The 13,712-nt window shown below is 49.1% G+C and overlaps 4 protein-coding genes across 4 annotated transcripts; 3 read left to right on the forward strand and 1 right to left on the reverse strand.

Moving 5' to 3' along the window:
- Positions 1 to 150: 150 nt before the first annotated feature.
- Positions 151 to 1,054, reverse strand: LOC120649332 (splicing factor 3B subunit 6-like protein). Its single transcript, XM_039926108.1, has one exon. It carries the CDS (start codon positions 943 to 945, stop codon positions 553 to 555), a length of 393 nt encoding a protein of 130 aa, XP_039782042.1. The 5' UTR covers positions 946 to 1,054; the 3' UTR covers positions 151 to 552.
- Positions 1,055 to 1,192: 138 nt separating this feature from the next.
- Positions 1,193 to 4,395, forward strand: LOC120649331 (peptidyl-prolyl cis-trans isomerase CYP22-like). Its single transcript, XM_039926107.1, has 7 exons — positions 1,193 to 1,539; positions 1,663 to 1,686; positions 2,396 to 2,483; positions 2,774 to 2,866; positions 3,488 to 3,520; positions 3,791 to 3,847; positions 4,105 to 4,395. The coding sequence occupies exons 1-7, from the start codon at positions 1,331 to 1,333 to the stop codon at positions 4,213 to 4,215; spliced, it is 615 nt and encodes a 204-aa protein (XP_039782041.1). The 5' UTR covers positions 1,193 to 1,330; the 3' UTR covers positions 4,216 to 4,395.
- Positions 4,396 to 4,969: 574 nt separating this feature from the next.
- LOC120648957 (protein MIZU-KUSSEI 1-like) lies at positions 4,970 to 6,004 on the forward strand. Its single transcript, XM_039925580.1, has one exon. It carries the CDS (start codon positions 4,970 to 4,972, stop codon positions 5,906 to 5,908), a length of 939 nt encoding a protein of 312 aa, XP_039781514.1. The 3' UTR covers positions 5,909 to 6,004.
- Positions 6,005 to 7,507: 1,503 nt separating this feature from the next.
- LOC120649333 lies at positions 7,508 to 11,788 on the forward strand. Its single transcript, XM_039926109.1, has 7 exons — positions 7,508 to 7,730; positions 8,244 to 8,854; positions 9,963 to 10,530; positions 10,626 to 10,726; positions 10,811 to 10,891; positions 10,974 to 11,101; positions 11,230 to 11,788. The coding sequence occupies exons 2-7, from the start codon at positions 8,300 to 8,302 to the stop codon at positions 11,507 to 11,509; spliced, it is 1,713 nt and encodes a 570-aa protein (XP_039782043.1). The 5' UTR covers positions 7,508 to 7,730; positions 8,244 to 8,299; the 3' UTR covers positions 11,510 to 11,788.
- Positions 11,789 to 13,712: the final 1,924 nt, after the last annotated feature.

Genomic DNA, 13,712 nt, shown 5'->3' on the forward strand with positions numbered 1-13,712 from the left:
ATGAGTTTTGCTTAAGGGAAAACGTCTGAGTGAACTGTCTGTACAAGCCTGAACTTGCAACCATATTTTGGAAATCACAAATTAGCGCCAGAGCAGGACTGCAGGAGTCAGCTGAAAACTCACAAAATTTGGCAAAGAGCACACAGTGAATTCAACAATGATAATGGGCATACCACCTTCATTCGATTTAATCCTTCAATGGTCACACACATATCATGATAACCAACAAATTTAACAGCACAGCCATGCTACTCCCACAGTCTAGCTACAGATCAACAATTCAAGCTTTGTCATCAGTGCACTGATCCATTCCTCTTGTTTTTGGTAGAATCAAACATCCACGTGTGCAATTAGAAAAGCACACAAGTAGAACAGGCACTGAAGCACAACTAAAGGTTCATGATAAGCACATATCTATTCAGCTGTGATGGTCAAAGCATAACAACGCAGTAATTGGTAACACTGGATGAGACATAGCACAGCTCTACCAATTCGTTCCCTCTGCTTGCTCTTCTCCAGACAAGCGACCGCAGAGGCACTGCCCCTGGTCGCTCAGTCGCTGGAGCCGGGGCCGGGGGTCTTGGACCCGACTCCATACTTCTCCTGGAGCCTGGTGATCTCCTCCTCCTTCTTCTTGACGTCGGACTTCTTGGACATCTTGGCGGGCTGGTAGTAGAGCACGATGAGGTAGCGGTTGGCGACGTTGAAGCCGGAGAGGTGGTCGACGGCGTTCTTGGCGTCGTAGATGTCCTCGTAGACGACGTAGGCGGTGCCGCGCGTGTCCTTGGCGTTGCCCAGCCGGATCTGCCGGATGGCGCCGTACTTGCCGAAGATGTCGTACATCTCCTCGCTCGAGATGTTGAAGGGCAGGTTCCGCACGTAGAGAATCCGGTTCACCTCCGGCGGGAGACGCGCGTTTCCCTTCCGCAGGCCCGCCGCCGCCATCGCCGCCGCGCCTAGGGTTTGGCGGATTGGGTGGGGTTTCTCGGATTTGGGGGTGGTTTGCTTGCTGCGCGTAGCCGCCTACCTCTCCCGAGTCTTCCTTGCCTTATTGGAGGTGGAGCCGGCGCACGGGGTCGATTAGTTGCCGACTTGGGGGAGTTAGTCACCGACATGTGGCCCTCCATTTACAGGTGGGACCCAAATGTCGGTGTCTAACCTGAAGTTTCCATCGCGAATCTTGAGCATAAACGCGAGCCGAGCCGCCACCCTCCGTTTCATCAGCTCGGCTGCGAATCCCCGGCGACCTCCCTCGAAGCTTCCTCCGCCGGTTGCCGGCTGGGCCTCGAACCTGCGAGAAGCTTCCGGCGCCGGCCCACCGAGAACCGCAATGGCGTCCGCCGGCGGAGCGGCCATCTCCGCGGGGCCCACGCCGCCGTCGGCGACGGCGACGGCGACGGCGGTGGAGTGGCACCAGCGGCCGCCGAACCCGAAGAACCCGGTGGTGTTCTTCGACGTCACCATCGGGTCCATCCCCGCCGGCCGCATCAAGATGGAGCTCTTCGCCGACATCACCCCCAAGACCGCCGAGAACTTCCGGTAATGACTTAAACCCTCTATTAGCCTAGCCGTAAACCCTAGGTTCCGTTCGTTCCATTGTTCTGCCGCTAATGTGTTTGGCACTTAGGTAGATCTCTAATCGTGTTGCTTTGTTGATTTCAGGCAGTTCTGCACTGGCGAGCACAGGTATGAGACTTCCGGCAATTTGTTATCTTCCTGCATGTGGGCTTATTCTGTGGCGAATTCTGCTAATCTGACTCTATCCTCATGTTAAACCATATAGGCTACACGTATAAGTTTCTATTTACTGATATTTGTAATGGTTATTGGTTAGCATGGTCATTTGATTGGGAGTTGGTATGAGCGAATTTTCTATACATTCTGTGTAAAGGAAAGAGTATCACTGATGTGAAGTTGAGCTTATATGGGGGATGTTTTCTAGAACCTAGGGCACTTGAATTTTCAGGCATACTTACTAGCTGATTTAACAGTTTTTTTAGTAATAAGTTTTTCCTTGCCTTACATGTTTACTTAAACTGATGTTTGGCCAGCGCAAGTGTATGGATTTGGGTCTTTAGGAAGTGCATAAGTGTAGCATGGCGACTTAGCACTGCTCTCAGTGCTCGGAGACGGGGAAGAATAATTTTCTCATGGGTGCAATGTATTGCATTTTTGAAAGCTATAGTTTAAATATGGGTATTGTGACTGTGACATAGGAGTGTGAATTGGTCTAGGAAAATTGGGTTCTTTGTGCTTTTATAGTTGTTGGTGGTTGCTATTTGATTACTGACTTGATGCGGATGCAAGCACATATTGATTCAGCAATTATAAAATTATTTTGCAGATCGCAGTCCGGTATATGATTTCTAATCCTTAGTTTTGATGTTGGTTGCAGAAAAAATGGTTTGCCACAGGGTTTTAAGGGCTGTCAATTCCATAGAGTGATAAAAGATTTCATGATTCAGGGTGGTGACTTCTTGAAGGTTTGTCTGCTGCACACTAATAGCTTCAACCATCAATACTAAGTATAGATATTAACCCGGTGTCATCCTGGAACTAAGCTTGTGTACTTATGTATGTATATATGTTAATAATTGAGGAAGAATCTGATATATTATTTTACTTTGCTTTGGACCCTTCTGGAGATCTATTAGGGACTCTTCTGGAGATTTTGTTTTGGAGTGATTAACTGCTTTTAGTAATCTCCAAGCAGAAATCAGAATTACTTAATAAAATTCAGCATAAACTAAGCCTACTGTTTTATGTCCTCCAGAATGATGGTACTGGATGCATATCAATCTATGGCACCAAATTTGATGATGAGAATTTTATTGCAAAGCATACGGGACCTGGACTGCTCTCAATGGTATTTATTCTTTCCACCTAGTTTTTTCAATTGAAATGCTATCAGAGGATACTTTTTATAACTTCTCTTTGTTAGCTTTGGATATATTGCTTGGACTAAATGGTAGTTAGATTTGTATTTGTAGCCTTCCATAGTTGCACATATGCCTTCAAACGTTTTACTTCTTTATTTTTATTTTGGAGTGGGGATCATCATGTTAGCATAAAGAATGACTACGCCGTCTGTCCTTATTACCATGAATATGCTTAATTTATGGGATCTAGTTCTAGTACCAGTGCACTATTTGTTTCCATTTGTTAACATATTTTGTAATCTGTGCATAGTATCAGCCAACTTAAATAATTATATGGAATGTTTCTATTGTTTTGCTTGTTTCACATTATTGTTCTACAGCATTCGCAGTGGTGGTAGGTTAGATCAGCAACTCTGTGCAAGTCATGGTGATTGGTGTTCTCTATCTGTCGCATCCTTCCATGAATGGCACTATTTTTTTCTCATCTAAATGGTTGCTTTTAAGTATAACTGGTTACACTTTATTTCTATTTCAAAGATCGTCTGATGTTCCATCTAGCTTACATCGTATGATATCAACACTTAGCAGTTGTTCCCTGTTTTTTGCAGGCAAACAGTGGAGCTAACTCTAATGGATCTCAGGTACATTCGCATTCGAAAAAATTCCATGAAAACCTTTATGCCTGACTGCAAATTTATTCTGCAATAAGTTTGAAGTAATTGTATTGAGTGCCGTAGTGTTCTTTTTAAATTGTATGTTTTTGATAGGTTGGAGATGCCTTTGCCCTTTGCCTTTAGTGTCATGTTTAATATTAAAGAAAAGGCAGTCCATTCTAGTTGTGTTTTCTTGTCTACTCCCCACCCAGTTAGAAATACCTGATGAAAACCTTATTTTCTTTCCTGTGCTTGCAGTTCTTTATAACATGTGCAAAGTGTGACTGGCTGGACAACAAACATGTGGTCTTTGGGGTAAGATTACTCAATTCAAATATTTCTTTTTGTGACCAAACCTCAGACAATTGGTTTTTAGAATATTATGGCAAGTGCATGTATATACCTTATTTGTTTGGAGAGATTAAGATGTGAACCAAAAAAACAAATGTGTTTTGAAGGTTCTTTATGTAAAGCCTCAAGGCTAGGTGGTGGCTGTTGTGCTTTATTTTTTTTCCTTTTCTTTTTGTCTATAAATGTAATTTTAATGCTTTGGATTGTTATATGTGAACCAGAGAGTGCTTGGGGATGGTCTACTTGTTGTGAGGAAGATTGAAAATGTTGCCACTGGACCGAACAACCGACCAAAGCTTGCCTGCATTATAAGCGAGTGCGGTGAAATGTAACGTGATCCCTGAATGCAGCTAATCGTGCACTCTTGATGCTGCTGATTAGACCCTATATCATTGATCAAAGTACTGAAGCATGTCAAAATTGACATTGACACCGATTGAGTTGTACCATCTCTACACAAGCTGTAGAATAATATTTGAAACAAGAAATTAATGTTCTCGTTTGACATGGTAGTTGCGTCTTCATGTGTGCTGAGCATGTGTGCTGAGCATGTTCGATCCTACTGCTTCTGCTCTAGTAATTAAATAGTTGCAGGGTCCTCTATGATTCAGGAAACAAACTATGTTTGACCTCCAAGTCTCTCTGGCCTGCTGGCCCAGGGAATTGAGAAACAAAACTTGACGCTTGTTCTGATATCTGTCCATGGTACCAGGAACAAATCGAGAATATAGATTATTGTGTGATTCATTCACCTCATTGTCCGGTGACATGTTGCAACCTGCAAGTGGGTTGCCATGAACAAAAAGGTCAGAGGCCGAGGAATCCACAGGTGTCAGGAATATTGGAGTCATACATTCCATATCATTAAGGTTCGGACGGAACATTTCCGCGAGGATAACATACTCATGCTAAGCCGTGCGGTTTACTTGCACCTGACGTGTTCTGTTGATATCACGTACCAAGTCGTAGCATTTTGCTTTCGTACGTGCGCGCCATTATGTCGTGCTCCCGTTTTAAGGTCCCCAGGAAGACCTTTGATCGTCAGCACGTCCTCTTGCACTCGTCCAGCCCTCCTGCTTGCCAACCATGGCGCGCACGACGCCGTCGAGCCCGCTGTCGCGTGCTACGCCGCCACTCTCCCCGACGGCCGGTGGCACCCCAAGCCGCCTGGCCGTCGCGCCGGCCTCCCCGTCCACCCCGCAGTGCGGCATCCCGGCGTCCCCGCACACGCCGGGCAGGGGCGGGGCCAGGCCGGGCGCGACCACCCCGCCGCCGGCCACGCCGCGCCCGGAGATCACGCTCCGGCAGCCGTCGTCGCAGAAGCGCACGCCCGCCGCCGTCCGGAAACCGTCGCGGGCGCTCCGCGCGATCCGCGCGCTGATCCGGTCGCTGCCCATCGTCGCGCCCGCCGCGTGCCGCCCGGCGTCCGCGCTCCCGCGGCGCTACACCAAGCCGCACGACGGCCACGGCGGCAGCGACGGCGCGCGCGTCACCGGCACGTTCTACGGCCACCGCCGCGCGCGCATCACCCTCGCCGTGCAGGAGCGCCCCGGCAGCCTCCCGTCACTCGTGCTCGAGCTCGGCGTGCCCACGGGGAAGCTCATGCAGGAGCTCTCCGCCGGCGGGCACGTCCGCATCGCCCTCGAGTGCGAGAAGAAGTCCAAGAAGTCGTCACAGCCGGACGGCACCGGCGGCGGCAGCGGCAATGTGAGCCTGCTGGAGGAGGCGATGTGGACGGCGTACGTGAACGGGCGGCGCGTCGGGTACGCGGTGCGGCGGGAGGCGTCGGAGGGCGACCTCGCGGTCATGCAGCTTCTGAGCACGGTGTCGGTGGGCGCCGGCGTGCTGCCCGGGGACGTGGTGGACGCGCCGGCCGGGGCGGAGGCCGACGGCGAGGTGGCGTACATGCGCGCGGGATTCGACAGGGTGGTCGGAAGCAAGGATTCGGAGTCGTTTTACATGGTCAATCCGGAGGGGGGCGCCGGCGGTGGCACGGAGCTGAGCATATTCCTTGTCAGGGTGTAGGCGTGTACAGAGTCAGAGTGTCTCTTCTCTGTTTTTCGTTCTGGGATAGTGCACATGAATCTCCGGATTAGGCGTTTGTTTTCAGTGGAATGGGGAATTGTAGATGGATCATTGAACTTCTATTCTTTCTTGTTTGGTTTAACAAATGGAACACATATCATTCTTGGTAACTTTTTAGTGTAGAAATGGAGTGCATGGTGTAAACACGACGAATGAGATTATCCCAGTAATATTACAGGATGGTGAAATATCTATGTATGTAAATTGTGTGACAACTAGCAATTTGTAGTTCGTTGGCATAGTACAAAAGCACTGCCCCATGAATTGTTATGTGGTATGTCATGTCGATCCACTAATTTAACTTTGAGGGGTGTTTGTTTCTCTTCTTCTTCCTCCTTCGGTCCTTCCTCTCATTTTTTTCTTCTTTCTCCTCCTCATCCATGGCTAAAAAATGTTATGGGCCTTTGGGAGGCTCCATGGGATAGGGGGCGGCTCCACCCCCTGCCCCCCCCCCCCCCCACCCCCATGCTGGATCCGCCCCTATTCGCCTCCAAAAGTTGAAACATGTACATTCCAAGGATTGTAACAAAATCTCATTAATTAATGGTACAATATTGACGTTTCTAATATTGATTTTGATTTGGAGTATGGGTGCACACGATATGTATCTTCCATCTCATCAAAGATACCATGCTTTTGCCTCAACCTCCATCCACCAAGCCACCAAGGTAAATTGTCTGTAATGTCCTTACTCCTTTTCCACTTTATTACAAGTCGCATTCGTAAATTATCCATTATTTTCTCCCCTATATATGTCGTCAATCAACCTTGCATACAACTATGTGCACCAAATGTCTAGAACATAGGAAAACATAAAATCCCTTGGTACAATTTTGCCAAAATGGTCATTACTAAACTTGTAGTTTGGTGGATCAAGTCCACGAACCATTATTAAATTTGTTTAAATTCACGTTTTTGCATTGTTTATGTATGAATGCGCAATGAATACACCATATTCAGCATGCTAGTGAATTATACGAGAGTAGCTACAGCCAATTACGTAGGTAAGATCAAAGGTGAAATGCAGTGTAACTCACGGCTTATTTTGCGAATATTCATATTTTTCTAGAGAATGTTTGCATTTTTATTGCCAAAGTGAATAGTGGTAATAGGTTTTAAGAGCATGGTTCAGGTTTTAAGACTTTTCGCGCCATTTTTTTAAATGTAACACGGGATATTCCTTTTATTCTTGCATGGTCTCGGATTCGCCACCCGTAGGGGTGCAATCGGGTACCCAAGAAATATTTTTGGATCGCCACACTAGTTCTTTTGTTTCATGTTTTTATTGATCAGAATTCTAGATCAGCAGTTCGCCTGCATGAACTTTGGGCTGATCAGCAGTTCGCCATCCATCCCGGCTCGAGAAGGCAGAGGAGGGAGAAGGGGGGCGGCAAGGGATAGCGTCTCGCCTGTGCCGGGGGCGCGTGGTGGGATTGACGGCAAAGCGGAGCGGAAGCGAGCAGCGCGCAGGCAGAGCGAAGAGATGGGAGAAATTACGCGTCGCCCAGCACGCGCCCCCCACCCCCACCCGCGCGCTCCTCCCCCTCCCCCCTCCCCTCCCTCGCTCGCTCGGCTGGCTGGCTCCTCACCCGCGTCATCCCCCCTTCCCGTCTTCCCCCTCCACCTCGTCACGCCGCACGGGCCCGGCCCAAATACCCTCGCCCTCGCCTCCCACCCCTCGCGCTCTCGCCACAAACCCTAACCCTAGCTCCCCACCGGCTCGCCGCCGCCGCCGGTCCGCCGTCGGCCCGCTCTGTCCGAGGTAAGGCGCACCGCCCCAGCCCATGCTCGGTTCCCGTCCTCCTAGGGTTTGGTTTGGTTTGGTTTGCGCTCGCCGCAGCGGGTGGTGGCTGGTCGGGGTTGCGTTTGCTGCTCGCGCTTCACTGGTTCACTGCGCGTCGGGTACTTGCGCTGCTTGATTTCTCCGGGTGTGGAGGGTTTTGGGGGAGGTTTTGATGCTTCGCGGTGCGGCTCCAAGGTGCTCGTCGGCGGCGTTCGCTTCCGCTATCGCTCCCGCGCGCCCGCCCACTCCTCTCGGTGGTGCGTGGTGCACCGGTGCTTCATTTTTGAATTTCCGGGGGTTTCTCTCGGTCTATGCTCTCGCTTTCATGGTCGGCGGTTTGCGTGTATATAGTATTCTGGTTCGCTCGTGCACGATTTGATTGCCTACAGTTGCTCTGGTCTGATGAGTCGTTTATCTGATGCTTCTGTTTCGTGGTAGCGGCTTGTTTCCATGCCCCCCAGTAGTTGTAATGCTGCGTTCTTATACACGCAGGTCACGAAGTTGGCTAGCGCAAAGGTGAGTTCAGCTGGAGTTCAGCGCGTGTGGCGATGGAGGGGCGGGGGAACCCTCCGCTTGGCACCACTGAAGCAGTGATAAAGAAGCCAAGAAGTGTTGTATCAAGGAAGCCGAGGTCCACAGAGCAACTCGCTTCTGAGTACAATGGCATGTATGCGCCATCTCGGTACATTTTCCATGATGATGACACCGGCATTGAAGCCGGCAGGCATCGGAGGAAAGAGCTATACCTAAATAGCCCTGAGACGAAGAACTCCATGGCTCATAAGAATGACGTGTCCAGGAAGTTAAGAAGGGATGACAGATCTGGAGGAGACTATGATGGCCACAGTCGGAGCAGCAAATCAAAGGATGCTACCAAGCATGGTAGTGATGGTGTTCTTGCACTGGAATGTACCATGAGAAGCTCTGGATCCCCCCCGGATAACCCACAGTTGGTCCCGAGGGATGCAAGTGTGCCTGGTGAGAATAGGTTGAGAAAAGTAAAGCTCAAAGTTGGCGGGATTACTCGAACCATACATCCAAAAACCGTTCCAGAACCGGATCCTGCCACGTCGGATGGCTCCTCTCATCGGCACAAGCACAAGGTTTGTTTTATGTGCTTACTGGATAAGAGTGCGTGTGTGAGAAATTCTAATATACTTTTGCATCGTTAATTCTCACCTGATTTTTGCCCAGTATTTAATTTACTTTACAATTCTGACTGAGTAGGCATCATCGTATATTCTTAGATAGTTTAGCACATCCCTTCACCCTTCAGTTATTATCGACAATATTATTTTGGGAGAGAATTGGATACATATCAGAATGGCACCAAAAATTTCTAGGTTTTGATAAATATGATAAAATTTTGCCGGTACAGTTTAATGCCATTAAAGTTTGCCAAACTTATTCAATATACAGATATTTCCAGCTCCCTTTTCCTTCCGTTAACAACTGTATACAGCCTCCTTTTTCATAACTGACACCATCCCCATCGGCGCCGCAACTCCTCATTCCTCTCGTGCACAGTAAGGCCTAGATCCTTCCTGACCCCTTTGGCAGCTTCGTCCATCTCTGGTCCTGTGCGATCCGCACACAGTTCTTGCTGGCCTTCTAGGGGTCACTTGCAAGTCTACCGCGTCCCATTTCCTGTCCCCACCACCACCATCAGGAGAGATGCCGCGGAGCTCGTTGAGCAGGGGTGCAAGAGGGGGCCGCAGAAGGAGCCAGAGCAGGGGCGGCGGTAGGAGAAAGGTGGGAAGTGAAACCCTGGCCTGGTTGAATCTGGTATTCGTTTCTGCATCCCCCCCCCCCCCCCCCACACACACACAGAGAGAAAGATGATTTCCGCCAACAATCTCTGGTGGATGATATCTTGAAGATCTGAAACTTTGTTGGTCAGATCTGGGCCATTTGGCCAACACAGCTATAATCATATAACTCAATCTTTTCATATGTTGGTTATCTTTTCTCAGTATATCTTCACTGCTAGACTCTGTGTGATTTTAGTTTCAGTTTCATGCTCTTGCCCATGTTTTTTTGCAATGTTGTGTTGGTTCTTATGTATCCTGTTGACTTGGATGGTAATTGTGATTTGTGAGTTGGGATTCTTATTTCCTACCAGTAGTTGAAGATACATTATGTCAGTAGTTCTGTATTTGATCTTTGTTCATTGTAGTAGTATTCATTTGTTGCCCCTTTTTGAAAAATTAGGATTCTGGTGGGGACACAAGCAAAGATACTCATGGTAGTCGTGTTGAAGGAAAACATGGCAATAGGCATGACATTTCACCATCATCTGACCTTGTTCGCAAGAGCAAAAGGATTCCTAAGAAGAAAGCTCTTGATGGAGATTCTGATGATGAAGATGGCGAATTACGCTATCTGGAAAAACTCAGAGGGGCTAAAGTTGCACCAGATCCTATGACCACTGGCCATGGATCTTATGATGATTCTGCTGCTGATGGTCTCAAGAAAAAGAATTTGTCCAAGGTTTCTAAAAACAAGAGCACACCATATGAAGTGGATGAGGACTTTACAATGTCACGATTTGGCAAGGATGGCAGGAAGAAGTCGCAATTAGGGGATGGCAATGAATCTATCGAAGAGGAGGAATCTGAGATTGATGAAAAGGTTGGGTCAAAGGAAGTTGATTCGCCTTCAGATGTGAAGATTGAAATTCCTGGTCTTACTACAAGACAGCGAGCCCTTCAAGGCAGGGGTGGGCATGGAGAAAGTCTGATTGAATTTCCTGATGGATTACCAGCTGTTTCATCAAGAAGTAAATTCTTAGTTTATCTTTTGAGCTTTTTTTGTTGATATTTAACATTGCTGCCTCAGACATTGTGATAAATGGCATCATTAATTATGTTACAGAGCAAAAGGAGAAGCTTTCAGGAGTGGAGATACAAGCCAAAAAAGCAGAAGCTGCACAGAGGCGTAAGATGCAAGTTGAGAAGGCAGAGAAGGAACAACAGGTTTACATCTGTTCTTATTTGTCGTTTCATATGTTTTTTTCTGTTCTGTTGGGTGGTGCAATTTTACAAACTCCAATTGTACAGGCTGAAGCAATGAGGAAGATATTAGGTATAGATTCTGAGAAGAAAAAGGAAGAGAAGAAGCTTAAAGAACAGGAGGAGAAGGTATAAATTCCTATAGTATTTCAGTAGCTGCATCTGTCTATTTGCTGCAAGGAATTCATCTTTTGCATTCTCTCTTGTCCAGGAAAAACAAGCAAGGTTAGAAGAATACAGGAAAAACTGTGTCCGGACTGTCATTGGCCCAACCGGAACTGTCATTACATTCCCTGAGAGTATGGGGCTTCCAAGCATATTCAACTCCAAGCCTGTCAGGTTATATACAATGCTACTATTACTTAATACTTATCTGTCTGCATTCAATCATTTCAACTGCAGCATCTGCAGGTTGATCACTTTTTGCAGGCTTAGTGTTACTTACATGATTTATTTCATTTCATCAGCTATCCACCTCCAAGGGAGAAGTGTGCAGGCCCGAATTGCACAAACCCCTACAAGTACCGGGACTCCAAGACAAGGCTTCCACTGTGCAGCTTGGCATGCTACAAGGCTGTCCAGGGACGTCCTGTCCAGGGGAGTGAAGCTGCACAAGGAAGTGCTGCTGCCCAGGGAAGTGTCGCTGACCAGGGAAGTGATGCGGCCCAGGGAAGTGTCGCTGACCAGGGAAGTGATGCAGCCCAGGGAGATATTGCTGCCCAGGAAAGTGCTGGAAAGCAAGCATGAAGAACCTAGTTACCTGACGTGATGCAACCATGACCGTCAGTAGGCTGGAGAAGTGTATGTCGACATGGCCAGCTCGCTGGTGTGTTGTTTTCGCGGTTTCCGTGGTAGTAGTTTACTAGTTTAACAATCAACTTGACAAAGGATGGGGTGACAGCCGATTTCCTTCTGCCCTTCGAGTTGGGCGTCGTAGTCGTATTGGTGGTGGTGGATCTAGTTGTTATCTTGTGGTTAGTGTATGATACTAGTCGGGAAAGAAGAAGAAAAAAAGTTGTACAGTAATCTTCTCGTGCTTGCGCGGCTCGTTGGTTGCCCAGCTTTGGTCTTGAGCTGTGGCCGTCATGTTTTCTGACGCTTGTTGTGGTGGCCGACCTGGGCGCGGGGTTTCGCCAGGTTCGAATCGGTCGTAGGTAGGGCTTGTGATGTTGATGTCGACTGTTGCAAGGCCGTGTGGTTTGTGTATGTGCTCCAGGTCTTCCTGTTGTTGAGAAACAACGGGTCGAATTCGGGAGCACCTGCTCAGGACCATGACACTGATGGTGTCCAGTCCTCGCCGGACTGGTCGCCGGCAGGCTACGCTGAGGAGCTTGCAAGGCCGCCGTTGCTGGCCAAGCCGGCGGCGGCTATCTGTTATAGAGAGCATGGGTTTGTATTGACTCTTTTGAGATGGGCCGCATGGGTTTGTATTAACTCTTTTGAGGTGGGCCGCCTGTTATGACCTATTTTGTGATGGGCCGTAAGATTAATTGAGCCGCCAGGGCTAATAAGAAGAAGGAATAGCAACCCATCTGCTTTCTCTCAGTTGGGCTGAGCGGGCCAAAAGGAGAGCTTGTGTAGTGGGCTGTTTAGGCTGCACGCGCTCAGACAAACTGACAGTGGCGGCAAAAAGAAGAAACAGTTCTGACGAGCGTACACTCGATGGACGAACTGACAGCACGTCACGGTCGGCGCCCGCTGACCCACGCCGGCCTGTCCTCCAAAGCTGTCAACAACGCTCAGCATCATCGTGGACCAGCGAGTCCACTCCACTCCACTCCACTCCACAGGCCACAAGATTTTGGGGGCGATCCGCCAGACCTGCCCGCGTGTTGACCTCCGAAAACTCTCGTCCGGCCGGCGCTCTGACTTTTTCCCACAGCGCCCTGCCGCTGCAATCAACTTCATAACCCAACCAAAGCGATGGCCGGACGCCGACGACGCTGCTGCTGCTCCATCTCCATCTCCATGCGACACGACCCATGCCCCCGTGAGCGAGCCCATGAGTGCACGCAGGGCCAGCGGCAACTTTTCCATGGATGCCCTGCGAAAGCCGTGGCACCTCGCCACTTCGTTCGGCTGCTGAAAAGAATGGCATCTCTTTGCATCGAGCTGCCTGCGAGCGGCAAGCAAGATCACTCGCTGCTCTGGGCTCCGGCTCCCTCTCTTTCCGTGGACAAGGAACGGTCACCATCTGACGGTCGCGCGCGCGGGGCACGAGGCGCGGGTTGGTGATCGTCTCGTTTTTTTTTCTGGCCACATTCACCGCTGGAGCTGGATCCCCCGCGGGGCGAGTGCCCGGCCGTGGCAGTGGCGCAGTACAGTACCTCGCCCCCGGACCTCCCTGCCCGTCTTCAGAGCCTGCCCTGCCGTGGCAATTCAGCTACTGTGCTAAAGCTAGCACCTAGCAGTGGTGGTCTGATTTCCTTTATTGTTCAGAGGATAACACTAACAGTGCTGATTGTTCCTCAGGGTAAACAGTTGGTAAATGGTGCCTGTTGACGGATGATGCTTTCTCTAAGCTACAGTACAGAACGTGTACTTGCTTCCTGTTAACACATATACCACGTGTATATTCTGGTGGTTAGGATAGATAGATTAGATAGGCTCTAGAGTTGTTGTACATCTTGGCTTACAAGTCAAGTCTAGTGTATCTTCTTGTATAAGTTGTAAGTGCCACGCTAGGGGCTCCTCCTAGCCTTTATTAACACGTACCGAGAGCCTGAGAAGGCATCTCGTTCCACCCTATCTCACATGGTAATCAGAGCTTGGTTCTTTTTCGACCTGATCCATGGCGAGTTCTTCCTCCTCCGGGCTTGCTGCTGCTCCATCGCTCGGTTATCCCGTGACCGAGAAGCTTGCCCGCAACAACCACACCATATGGAAGGCGCAGATCCTTTCAGCTCTCAAGGGCGCCTAGGTCTTCCACTTCCTTAGTTCCGCGACACCC

This window comes from Panicum virgatum, chromosome 9K (assembly GCF_016808335.1).
Source record: "Panicum virgatum strain AP13 chromosome 9K, P.virgatum_v5, whole genome shotgun sequence".
NCBI lineage: Eukaryota > Viridiplantae > Streptophyta > Magnoliopsida > Poales > Poaceae > Panicum > Panicum virgatum.